We start from the raw sequence: 13,427 nt of genomic DNA on the forward strand, positions 1-13,427 counted from the left end.
TTGCAGCTTAAAATTAAAATGATGTGCCACAACTGGATATATTACCAATATATTCATGATATGCCATGAAGACTGAATTGATGAAGACTGCATTCATCTAGAAACAGTCTTCAGCATTTCTACCTCTCCTGAATCAACCATTAGTGGTAGATTGCAACTGAAACACACTTAGCTGCAAACAACTAACTTAAAACAAAAAAGTGGACCTATTCAAAAGTATTATTCAATAAGAAGTACTAAAAATACTTACAATTTCTTTAAAATATCCAGGAATTCCACTAACTTCTCTTCAAAATTTTTTGGTTCATATAAAGTAGGGCCACCACGTGCTTTTTTAACATGGATAGCTATATTGTGAGAATCATCAGGTTGTTGGGGTTGAAGTTCTTCTGTGCCTTCAGTAGGTTCTCTGAACAAAGGAACACAACAGATTATGGTGTTGCATATTGTATAAAAATGACTGACATGTGGCAACTGCGTGGCTCAGTCAGTTAAGGGTCCAACTCTTGATTTCAGTTCAGGTCATGATTTCACAGTTTGTGAGTTCAAGCCCTGCACTGGGCTCCATGATAACAGTATAGAGCCTACTTGGGATTCTCTTTCTGCCCCTCCCCACACTTTCTCTCTCTCCTGTGCACGCTCTCTCTCTCTCAATAAATAAATAAACTTAAAAAAAAAAACAGACAGATGCTATGACATCCCTTCCTCTAAAAAAAAAGAGTACCATGAACTTTTACTTTACTGTTAAGAGCAAAATTGCATTGTTGTGAGATAATATGGCATTTTAATAATGTATGCCTTTTCATTGCCTTAGTTCTGTTTTTTTGCCCAGTCATCAGTAGTGCTGTTACATACGTCCACTTAAAAGTGGACATACATAAAATACTTTCCACATTCAGAGCCTGATTATACGTATTATAACTGTATTAAGTGATTGAACCATCTTTTGTAATTAGATGTACATAACTTAGTAAATATTTGAAGTCAATGGTCAATATCCTTCTCTTTAGAGCCATTCACTTGTTTTTTGGTGTTTTCTTCACACCAATGATAAAATTGCTTTTTTAAAAACTTTTGTTTCCAACTGGTAAATTGTGATAATCTGAAAGCAGCCATTTTTCTTTATTCTTGTGCTACAGTATGTTATACACCCAAGTTCCCAGGAGATGTATGGCTGAATAACCATTCCCCATTCATTTTTCTAGTTCCACACATTTCTATTTAGAAGTCACTAATAACCTAAGAGCAAAAGCTAATGAATGCTAATGAATGCTATTATCCTTAAGAAAAAAAAATGTGGAGATGATAAAAGCCCAAATGACCTGTAATTATATACATGAGAATATTAAAATCATACTTAAATATAAGATAAACATTATGTGGGATAATAATAATAATAATAAATAATCACATTAACATCTAACATACATTTGAGTTTTTGTGCTGGTTGTTCTGCTAAACATTATATGCACATATCTCATTAACATTAACCATGTGAAATAAACAATATTATCCCCCATTGATAAGATAAGGAAATTGCAGATTAAAGAGTTTATATAATTTGTCTTACCACTCATAGCTGCTTGTTAAAGCTTAGTCGTAAAGCTTACTTGATGTATACACAAAGAAGATAGCCTAGCATAACTTACAAATATAAAATTAAAAGCCAAAATCCATTTCCCTTTCTATCATTTTTACAGAACCTCAAACATTCCTTCCAGACCTAGAACACCACTTCAAAGTGTATCCCTACTTACTCCTATAAAACGTAAGCACAGTAAAACTCAGCACTGATGAGAATTCAGGTATAAAGCAATTTGCTTTTCTCCACCCAGCCTGGATACTAAAATGCAAATGAAATGAAGTTCTTATATTCTAAAAAGGAGAGGTCTGTGGACTGGAGGGAAAAGTGAAGGTAGATATAGCAGCTTTGTGGCAGGAATATGCAAAGTGAGTCCCCATGGACCTAGTATTCTTCTGGCCCAAGTTCATCATATTTGCCCAAGGTGGGCAACTCCTGAACTTTCTACTTCATGTTGTAAATCTCAAACTAGCCAAAGGATTCAAAATAGTCCCCAATGACATTTAAGCCTCTTGAAATTAACCAGGAGATACTAAACCACCAAAAGCAATAGAAACAAATAGGTGGTCAGACACATTAATTAATTAGTTGATTAAATTGTGCCTTATACTCTTCAGGAAATGGTAGAAAATTATCCTCATCATTACATAGTAAAATTAGCAATAATGCAATATATTAAATATATATATAATATACAAATATATAATAGTATGGATAATCTCATGCCAACAAATTTGAAACCTTAGATGAGATAAATCACTGTAAAAGTAAAAATTACCATACTGATAACATAAAGAAAGAAACTTTGAATTGTTCTAAATATTTTAAAGAATATAACTAAGAAGTAAGATTCCTTCCACAAAGAAACTCCTGGCCAAAATGGCCTTAATGATGAATTCTAACAAACTCCTAATAGATAAATAAACCCAAATACTTGCAGAAAATACAAAAGACGGCTATACTTTCCAGCTAGTATTATGAAGCCAACCTAGCCTTAATATCAACTTCTGGCAAGGATATTACAAGAAAATTACAAGCCAGTATCACTGAATATAGATGCAAAAATCCTAAGCAAAATATTAATAAACTGAATTCAGTAATAATTTTTTAGATATAAAGCATAGCCTAGTTAAGACTATGCCAGGAATACTATTTCATGAATGTTGTTCAACATATTAATGGAATAAAATAAATCATGATTATCTAAACATTTCATGTGATAAAACATTCATGTGTAATATAAACTCCTACAAAACTAGAAATAGAAATACTTTTTTCTTTTCTTTAGAGAAAGAGAGAGAGCACACAAGTAGGGGAGAGGAGCAGAGGGAAAGAGAGAAGACCCTTAAGCAGGCTCCACATTCAGCATGTAACCCAACACAGGGCTTGATCCCACAACTCTGGGTTCATGACCTGAGCCAAAATCAAGAGCCAAAATCAAGAGTCAGATGCTCAGACTGAGCCACCCAGGTGCCTTGAAGTGAACTTTCTTAATATGACAAAAGGCAAACATCAGTTGTATTTCTGATTCCTTACTTTTTTTTTCTTAATGCCATTTACTCAATTTTATTGCAATATACCTAAAATAAAGCAAGGAACACGTGATGCCATCAGCCATCAGTAAGCATGGCTTCAAAAGTTTCCCCCATTTCCTCATGAGACACACTTGGGTTATAAAGATGGTTACCCACCTGCTTAGGATGAGGTCCTATCATGCCATGTAAGGCCCTAACATGACCAGGACTTCACCCATGCAACTTCCAATGCAACCATATAACACTGGCCATCACTGGATAGGGTGAGCCAGTTATCTTCTGGGCAATAAGGTCTCACAACAGTCTGCTTAGCCAATATGTTCCTTACTATCTAATGGGGGAAGGCACTAATAGGTTAATTAGTTCCTAAATGTGTTATTGAAAGTTGTTAAAAGTGATATGAAGAATTTATACATGTTATGAATAACAAGTATAGGATACTTATAAGAGTGTAAAAATAGGTGACATATTTTGCTTGCCAGGAAAAGACAATGTCTCAGAGAGAGATTTAAACTGCCACACAAGATTAAAAAAGTTAAAAAAAAAAAAAAAAGAATATTCCAGGAAGAAAGTACAAGAAATTTTCTTGCAGAAAAAATTTCTAAAGATGCCAAATTCTGCTCAAAAATATTTTGACCCTGGGGCAAATGGTGTATCAGTCGGTTGTGTCTGACTCTTGAATTCGGCTCAGGTAATGATCTCACGGTTTCTTGAGTTCAAGCCCCACATTGGGCTCTGTGCTGCCAGCACGGAGCCTGCTTGGGATTTTCTCTCTCTCTCCCTCTCTCTCTGCCCCTCCCCCACTTGCACTATCTCTGTCTCTCTCAAAATAAATAAATAAACTTAAAAAAAAATATTTTGACCCTGTCAAATAGACATAGCCACTGTACAACAGATTAATATTCTCTGTTAATCTTTTCATACTTTTTTGATATCACTACATCTAATTATTTCTGAATTAATCTTTAAGGTACCCATGGCACTGTACAATTACTTTTCCATGGACAGATACATAGCACTCACTCCAGAGATAACCACTACACTGAAGTTTGTTCCTATTATTCCCTTGGTTTTCATTATACAGATTAATCAAAAATATATGCATCCCTTTAAAAACCTAATTTTCATTTTGCATATTTAGTTTTGCACTTGATAGAAATGAAGTGATTCTTATGAATTCCATAACTTGTTTTTTAGTTGTTGTTCATTGTGTTTATGAGATTTAATGACTATAGTTCATTCATTTTACTGCTGTATAAGATTTCATTACATTTATATACCACAAAGGGGATTTTCTTAAGTCTGTGGGCAATTGAGATTTTTGTTTCCAGGTTTGTTTTGTTTTTTATCTGTTTGTTTGCTATATACAAACTTGGCTACTATGACTATCTTGTACATCCAGAACTTCTCCAAGAATTAAAATTAGTATATTCACAACATTATATTAATAATGCCACATTGTTTTCTAAACTGGCTATAACAATAGCCAAGGCATAAGTTTCAGTTGCTCTACATTCTTACTGCTACCATATTATTAAATTTTTGACTTTGTGAAATTAATTGAAAAATATTGATCACTTTTCATATATTTATGGAGTTATACTGACTATAGGAAATCACTAAGTTATTTAATTCCTCAGCAAACTACAAAGAGAAAAAAAATTAAAAAAATCACAATACCAGTAAGATATTATTTGCCTCTTTCTTGCTGTGTTGAAATCTAATCGTGAAAATAATGATGGGTAAAACTACTTGCAACCAAGAATGATTCAAAATAATGGGACGAAACTATACTAGCAGTCACTAAATTCTTCACTGCCACATACTTATAATTTTTAAAAAGCCAAAAAAAATTAATTTTATTCTCAACCCTCTGACCCTGAGTACACTGCTTTGTGATATTCTGTGTGACAAAAGGAAAAGTATAGATAAAGCATTTTTGTAGCATCTCAAAGAGATTTTTATCTCAAGTAAAAGTGAATTATTATCTGAGTTGTAAGCACAACTATTCACTTATTTCACTGTACTCCATATTAACTTGAAAGAATAGCCAAAAGACAAACTATAATAAATGACTTGGATATTTGGATATAACTTGGATGTTTGGAATGTATTTTCTCAAAAATCAGTGAAGTGCAGTTGTCACTTCAAATAAACAGTGTCTGCTGCTTATAATAAAAGTTAAGCTTTCAAGTAAAAATTTGATTTTTGTAAAACCTGTATCCACTTCTGTAAACTTGAGAGCTTCCTAACATGTAAGGCTTTTCTGATGACCAGTGATGATATAAAAATTGTGATCCTGGGGCACTTGGGTGGCTCAGTCACTTGACCATCTTATTGATTTCGGCTCAGGTCATGATCCTAGGGTCACAGGACTGAGCCCTGTGCCGGGCTCCACACTGAGTATGGAGCCTGCTTGGGATACTCTCTCTCTCTGTCTGTCTCTCTCCATCTCTCTCTCTCTCCCTCTGCCCCTCTCCCCCAGCTTGTGCTTTCTCTCTCTCTAAGGTAAAAAAATATATAAATTAAAAAAACTGTGATCTTTATACATTACATAAGAAAACATGTTAACATTTGCAAGATCTATATAACCTAGTGAACCATTTTCCAAAGGACCAATGTATATTACACAATCATGCATTAGTAAAAGAATTATTCATAGTGTAAAATAATAGTTTTTATTGATGTCATTGTTTTTAAATTGGCCATATTAAAGATTTTTTTAAAAAGCCCCAGTAAATTCAGGTGATAGGGATTAGCACCACTAACAAGCAAAATAAAATAAAATTTAGTGCACATTATCTCATTCAATCCTCCAACATGACTATAGAGTATGTATCAATTATAGATACATATGTCTCAATTATAGATAAAGAGACTAAGATTCAAAATTTTAGATAATCTTAAAGTAATACAATTACCAAATTGCAGAACTGAAATTCAAACCCAGATCTGACTAGTCCAGAGGCCATCACAACACATTGCCATCTATGTATTCTTGTATTCTAGCTCTCACAAACTTTTTAAAATTAGTCCCCCAAATCTTTCTGTATCCCCCTCCCCCACTTTTTTGTAAATCCATATAAATTTTACTAGGTAGTGGTTAGAGTCAGAGTAATATATATATAATATATGTATCCTATATATATATATATATATATATATATATATACATATATATAATATATATGTATATATATAATATATATGTATACATATATAATACATAAAATATATATAGGAACTTTCTTAAGATGTTTGCTATAGGTCTCTTCAATCCTTTTTTTTAGACTCTGAAGTCAGCCTGACTCATGAAAATACAAATAAATACAACCACTTTAAGTTTATTTACTGCATTAACTCCATTTGTTAAGCTTAGCTTACTTATCACTGGTGCCAAACCAGGAAAAACCAGGAAATAATTATGGGTGAATTCCAGCCCCAGGATGTACATTTGTAAGTTGCAAGCTTTGTCTTATATTGAGCAAGAGTGCTGACTTTGTCCCACACATTGCCAACATATCCAAAGTTAAAATTGAGGATTCAAAGGCAAATTCTTTTATATACTCTTGACAGCAAATATTGGAATCCTGTCATCTCTTATTATATAAGAAGAATATTTTAAGGTTAGAGAGGTAAGCAATATTTCCCTGGTTTCTATTAGATAAATGTCTATGCCAAATACAGAGTCTCCTCTTTTCATTCCCAAAAAACAATAGAAAATCCACAGTTAAACATGAACAGTTGATTGGACTTAACCTGTATTCTATGCTATAAAGCAGCAATACATTTTCCATTAATATATGACAAGCTATATGAAAATGCAAGAAAGTCAAATTATTTCAAAAGGATTATTTACCTACTGAATATTAACTGATATTAAAGATGCCCAAATTTAAAAAGTTGGGATATCTAAAGACAACCTTGACTATAACAATATATTAACATATATTTATAAAATATATGCTATAAAATAACATATATTTACTGATCCTTAATTTTCCTCAGCATTCTTTTCTTTTTAAAAATTTTTTTCAATGTTTACTTATTTTTGAGAGACAGAGCATGAGCAGGGGAAGGGGCAGAAAGAGAGGGAGACCCAGAATCTGAAGCAGTCTCCAGGCACTGAGCAGTCAGCACAGAGCCCAACGTGGGGCTCAAACCCACGAACTGTGAGATCATGACCTGAACTAAAGTCGGATGCTTAACCGACTGAGCCATCCAGGTGTCCCCTCAGCATTCTTAAATTAGCTTTGTTTAGCTCTTACACACTCATCTTAATGGCTTTTATCTATTTTCTTTTCCATCCCCATTTCCATATTCTATAGACAACCTTGCTTTAGTACCAAAGCTCTCTACCTGACCTTTGTATTGGAATTGATGATTACTGACTATTGAGAAACAATAATAAAACATCATTTAGCTATATTGTCACTCAAGCTGGACTTAATTTATTAAAGAAAATAATTAAATTCAGAGAAAACGTAGCTTGTAAATTTTAGACTTTCTCTTCCTGATTTCATAGTTATGTCCTTGAAGAGACCTTAGCCTCATTGGGTAATTTAAGTAATGAATGAAGCATCTCGTTTTGGAGAACGGAAGGGCAAATTTGGAGACAGGGAAGCAAATTTCTTGCCACCAATAGTACACAATATGGAAGAAGCTCCAAATTTTCAACTATAGGCTTTTAAACCTAGAACTGATTCCCTTTGAATCAAAGACGCCTTTTTCCCCTTACAGAAATGGAATCTATAAGAAAATGCAGCAGCATTTATAATACTCCTCCAGCGGAACTCATAATTGCACCATGTTCACTACCTATCTCTTAACTGATGGTATCACATTTTTCCATTATCAGGGTAGGGTGTTGGTCAGGAATTCCATGCAATTAAAATTATGCCCACTGGGATCTACTGGCCTCTTAAAATCTAGATAAGGTTCCACGCAAATCCATGGAAGTACAAACCTCTCCTTAAGATTTCAACATTTATCCAGATGACATTCTGATGTTACCTCTGCCACTGTGTTTCTTCCTTAAATACTCTACTCCATGTCTTGTTTATCCAGAAATAAAACCAACTTTGCCTATATTTCCTCAACCAAACTAAACTAAACTAAACCAAATATTTAGAGCATTTGTAAGTGCAATAGAGTTCATCAGATACTGGGGTTATCCTAAAGAGATGCTGTATCACATATAGCCCAACATACTTAAAATACATTAATAAGAGTTTTCTTTTCTTAAATATCCTCAACCCCATGCCTAGGACAAATGGTTTCTCCTCACTCAGTGCACATTTCTCCAATTATTTCCTGGCTCCTCCTGCTTCTTGTCTGCCTCTTGTTTTCTCTGCCTTTCCTCACCCCTGGATAGCTCCACAACTCCAAGTTAGAATAGTTCTACTCAAGTCAGAACAGTTCAACACCTATTCCTCGACAATTCCAACCAAAACCATAGGAAGAAAGTGTGATAAAAGGGCCTTCCTTTTAGAATAGTCTACCATTCCTCAGTGGTAGTTGTAAACATGGAATGGCATTTTTTTTCCAACTCAAGACTTGAAACTTTCTTATAACAGTTCACTCTAACACAGGGAAATCCTATGCACTTAGGCAATTTCTACAAATTGCCACCATTTTGCTACAGTAATGCCCCAGGCCATCCAGGGTTTCATTTTTATGTCATAGCAAATGATTTAATTTGGGCCACAAAAGACATCAGACCATGGCTGAGGCAACCAGTTAGATTTCTATAAATTTCCCTTCCCTTTCCTTCCGAAAATTCTCTCAAAGGTCCAAATATTGCTTTCATAAACTAGCATGACAGTCCTGCACTTTGTCCTTGCCTTTCTCCCTTGTTCCTTTTTTCCTTTTCCTTTCTTCCTCTCTTCCTCCCTTCCTTCTTTCCTTTTTCTTTTCTTCTGTCCTTTTCTTTCTTTCCTTTTGTTCCTTCCTTCCTTCCTTCCTTCGTTCCTTCCTTCCTTCCTTCCTTCGCCTTTCTTTCTTTCTTTCTCTCCTCTTTCTTTTCTTGTCTTGTCTTTTCTTTTTCTTCTTTCTTTCTTTCTCCTCTTTATTTTCTTCTTTCTTCTTTCTTCTCTCCTCTTTATTTTCTTTCTTTCTTCTTTCTCTTTCTTTCTTTCCTCTCTTTCTTTCTCTCTTTCTTTCCCTCTTTTTCTTTCTTCTTCTCCTGCACTGCAAGCCATCACCACTCCCATGTTGACATATATGGAAGAAATTATCTAAATATTTTGAAAAAAAATTTTCCCAAAACTTTCTAGTGGCAACTACTAAACTGGGCAATTACTGTATCAGCCAAAATAGCCTTACCAGCACTTGGATAATAATGGTGAAGACCATCACATGAATTTGGGGGGGTTTTTGGTTTTCTTTTGTTTTGTTTTGTTTTTGTCTCAAGGACTCTTTTCCTTCTTCTCCTAGCTAACTCTTACTTATCCTTGAACTTCAACATCCCTTCCTCAGGGATTCTTGCCTTGATCTTCTAGTACATCGTCTGCCATTAACACAAGCACTCTCAATGCAAACTGCCCACCCCCGCACTTTGTCACCGCTGACACTTATTACACATTATTTATTACCTCTTAGTGCCTGTCAGAGCCATACCTTCTGAATATGAGACCCTGCGAGACTTGCACTTAACACGGTCAATACTCAGTACATATTATTTAAATGAATAAACAAATGATAAAGCATTATTATAAGGTTTCTTCCTAGATGATGTAAATTTTTGCATTTATTTTTAGGGAAAAATAGTAAAACAGAATTATTACGGTTCTGACTTAAAAAAAAAAAAACACACAAGGAGCATCTCATTCAATAGACCTCAGAACTTCAGACAAAATAAGGGTTTTATAATCACGAAAAGGATAGTTTCCTTTGTTCTAACGTTAAATACATAGTTTTCAAATACCCTGTGGTTAATTACCCTGAGGCCAGATTCAAGCTAGCATGAAATAAGCACTACTTAGCTGTAGCTATAGCACATGGGTAATTTTCACAATGCTAGAGAATGAAATTGAGTCCAAATCTCGAAAGAACACAAGCTAAGAAAGTAATTTTGCAGAGATTTTTTTAAAGTCAGTCTATCAGAATCCATTTGCTCTAGGTTTTTAGTTGCTTCAACTCCAAATATTCATCTTTATTTTCCAGCATTTTCTGCACTTACACTTTTAGAGAGAATTTGTAATCCATCAAGGTACAATGTGTACTATACCTAATAATTATTTTAAAATGTGTTTCGGAAAAAAATATATATATTACAGAGAAGTTCCACATCATTTTAACCCAGATCAAAAGTACATGTTACTGCTGCTTTTAGATGTAGAAGTAAAATTTTGAGCTTCAATTCAAGCAGCTGAAATGTCCTAGTCTCTTTAGAATCTGAAGTCCAAACTGAAGCATCAAATCTTTGCACAAAACATGCTTTGACAGCTTTTGGAGAAATAGGTAATTTGGCCAACTGAGCATACTTACTTCTGGAACCATGAGAAATATCCCTGAAGACCCTTCCAGTCAGGATGCCTTTAGCACATTGAAGGATACTCTTAGTGAGACCCCAGGGCTGGTGGACAGGAAGCACAGTATAGCACATTGCCAACATCCTTTTACTCTTACCAGGTTTATTCAGTTTTAAGTTATATAACACAAGCTAAGTTAAGATGGTTTGCTAAACATTACCATTACCTGGTTATAAACCTGTTATAATCTGTTATAAGTTATAAACCTAGAAACTCCTTCTAAACAGAGCAAGTTACTCCCTTCTCTTCATCCTTTTTTGATCCTATGCCTAATTAGAATTAAATCTTTTAGGATAATAGATACTTATTGGACTTCATTAAAATGTCCTGAGTAAAAATATATCAAGAGAGTCTAAAACGCCACACCCTGCATATTAAGGGCAACATGTGATTGATTGCTGCTAAATTTAATGAGACAAGTATATTGTAGCCAAAGCCCATACACAACTTTGCAGTTTAACAATAAGCCCACAGACAAATGAATAAATGGTTAAAAATGTGGAGTAAAATGTCCCAATAGAAAAGCTGCAGTTTAGTCATTTTTATTCATTCTCTAAAAGAAAAAAAAATCAAATTGTCTCTAGGCTTACTATCCAAAAAAGTAAGTCAAATGATTTATAAAAGTCAAATAAGAATACAAGCTTCCTTATAATACGTGAGTTCCTACTCTCCCCCCCAAAAGTTGCTTATTTAATAAATATATCTTCAACATAGATTTCCACAATTCTGTGGAATAGTTTTCTCAATTACTATCATTTCCTTAAACCTTCTTTTCCTCCAGAAATGAACTGATATAAAGGCGTACTGATTAAAAGTCTGTCTTCTCCAAGAAATAACTGTTAAGGAGGATGTAGAGAAAAAAGAAACTTCATGCACTGTTGATGGGGACATAAATTGGTACAGCTGCTGTGAAAAACAGTATGGAGTTTCCTTGAAAAACTGAAAATAGAAATACCATACAATTCAGTAATTCCACTACCCAAAGAAACAAAAACATTAATTCAAAAGATATATGCACCCCTAAGTTTATTGCAGCATTATTTATAACAACCAAGATACAGAAGCAACCCAAAGTGTCCATCTATCGAATGCATAAAGAAGATGTGGTATATATACAATGGAATGAATATTAGCCATAAAAAAAGAATGAGATCTTGCCATTTTCAACAACATGAACCACCCCAGAAGGTATTTTGTCAAGTGAAATAACTCAGACATAGAAAGACAAATATCATATGATTTCATTTATATATGGAATTTAAACAACAAAACAAATGAATAAACAAGCAAAAGAGACCCATAAACACAGAGAGCAAACTGGTGACTTCCAGAGGGGATGTGGGTGGGAGGTGGGCAAAATGGGTGAAGGAGAATGGGACATATAGGCTTCCAGTTATGGAATGAATAAGGGATGGGGATGAAAGGTATAGCATAGGGAATGTGGTCAATGGTACTGTAATAGCATTGTATGATGACAGATGGTAGCTACACTTGTGGTGAGTATAGTAAAATGTACAGTTACTGAATATGTTGTACATCTAAAACTATTGTAACATTATGCATCAACTATACTTCAATTAAAAAATAATTTAAGTCTGTCATTTCTTGTTTAAAAGGGTGAATATTAAATTTGTTTAAGCGAAGATGCAGCAATTTGTTACTGTTACTATTATGTGTATTAATTTGTTATTGTTGCTGTTGTTGATTAACCTATTTGAAAAGTGGCAGAATTTCTTGACAGATGTTATACATCTATACAAAACATCCTCACTGCCTATATCTATAGTCCATGATAATAATAAAAGCTAGTACAATTTAAAAGTTCTTTCCACGCATAACTCTGAAATGAGCTATTAATGTGGGATATTAATATTCTCTTCTTTACCGAGGTAAAAACAGAGCAATGTTCAGAGGCTATTCCCAAGTCATGCTGTTACACTTGGACAAAACAGAAACTCAGATCCAAGTTGTGTGAGTCAAAATTCAGTGCTTTTTTAAAAGAAATATTGCAGATTTGATATCTAATACCTGTCAATATGTCAAAAAATTACCTTCTCTCTAGTTGATTCATAAATAAAATAAATTTAGACAACTGTCATAGTACTGAGTCATCTTTGATCTATGTTCCAGCCAGGTCTTCCATTTATTTTCATTTATGGGGCACTGCTCCAAGTGGAGTTAATGGTTATATGAAGCATTTCTTCTACTCTCCTTGCACTTCGATATTTAGCAAATGCCCTGACATAAGGAATTCTCACCAGATGTCCCAAACAAGGCTCATGTCATTCTTCAAAGCCTTGCTGTTGTATCTGTCACATGACATTTACATTAAGTGAATGACAGAGTGTTGAATATGGCAATGATAATGGGTAAATGTTATTCATGAATAATTTTAATAGTGTTGGTATTTAGTGTTTGCTAAGATTCATGTTTTCTCATCAATTATTTTCTGCCAAAAGCTTCTCTGAATTACCTGAGCTCTAGTCCCACCATCCAAGCCTATGTGGATTCATCACATTACCAAGGGCCAGTGTAAGCTAAGCTTAGAGATTCATAATTTAATATATTTCATGAATGTAATTTTAATTCCATTTAAGGTATTTTTATTGCTACTTTAAAGGAGTTTCTTTCTGGCTTAAAATATAAATGTTTTGTAGTTTTTAATAGTCACATACTGCACAAATTACAAGTAAAAGCATGATTTTAATTTTACTATGAGACATATTGAATTACATCAAATACCTTTTCAACATTTCTTCTTGAACTACTAGTAGTATA

The 13,427-nt window shown here is 33.9% G+C and overlaps 1 protein-coding gene across 1 annotated transcript in view; it reads right to left on the bottom strand.

The window, feature by feature from the left end:
- The window catches only part of CNBD1 (cyclic nucleotide binding domain containing 1), a 397,689-nt gene that overhangs the window by 337,445 nt on the left and 46,817 nt on the right, over positions 1 to 13,427 (bottom strand). Inside the window, exon 4 of the mRNA XM_030304387.1 lies at positions 251 to 409. Within this exon, the coding sequence (XP_030160247.1) occupies positions 251 to 409 (159 nt within the window). The remainder of the gene's footprint in view (positions 1 to 250; positions 410 to 13,427) is intronic.

The sequence above is a fragment of the Lynx canadensis genome, chromosome F2 (genome assembly GCF_007474595.2).
Source record: "Lynx canadensis isolate LIC74 chromosome F2, mLynCan4.pri.v2, whole genome shotgun sequence".
NCBI lineage: Eukaryota > Metazoa > Chordata > Mammalia > Carnivora > Felidae > Lynx > Lynx canadensis.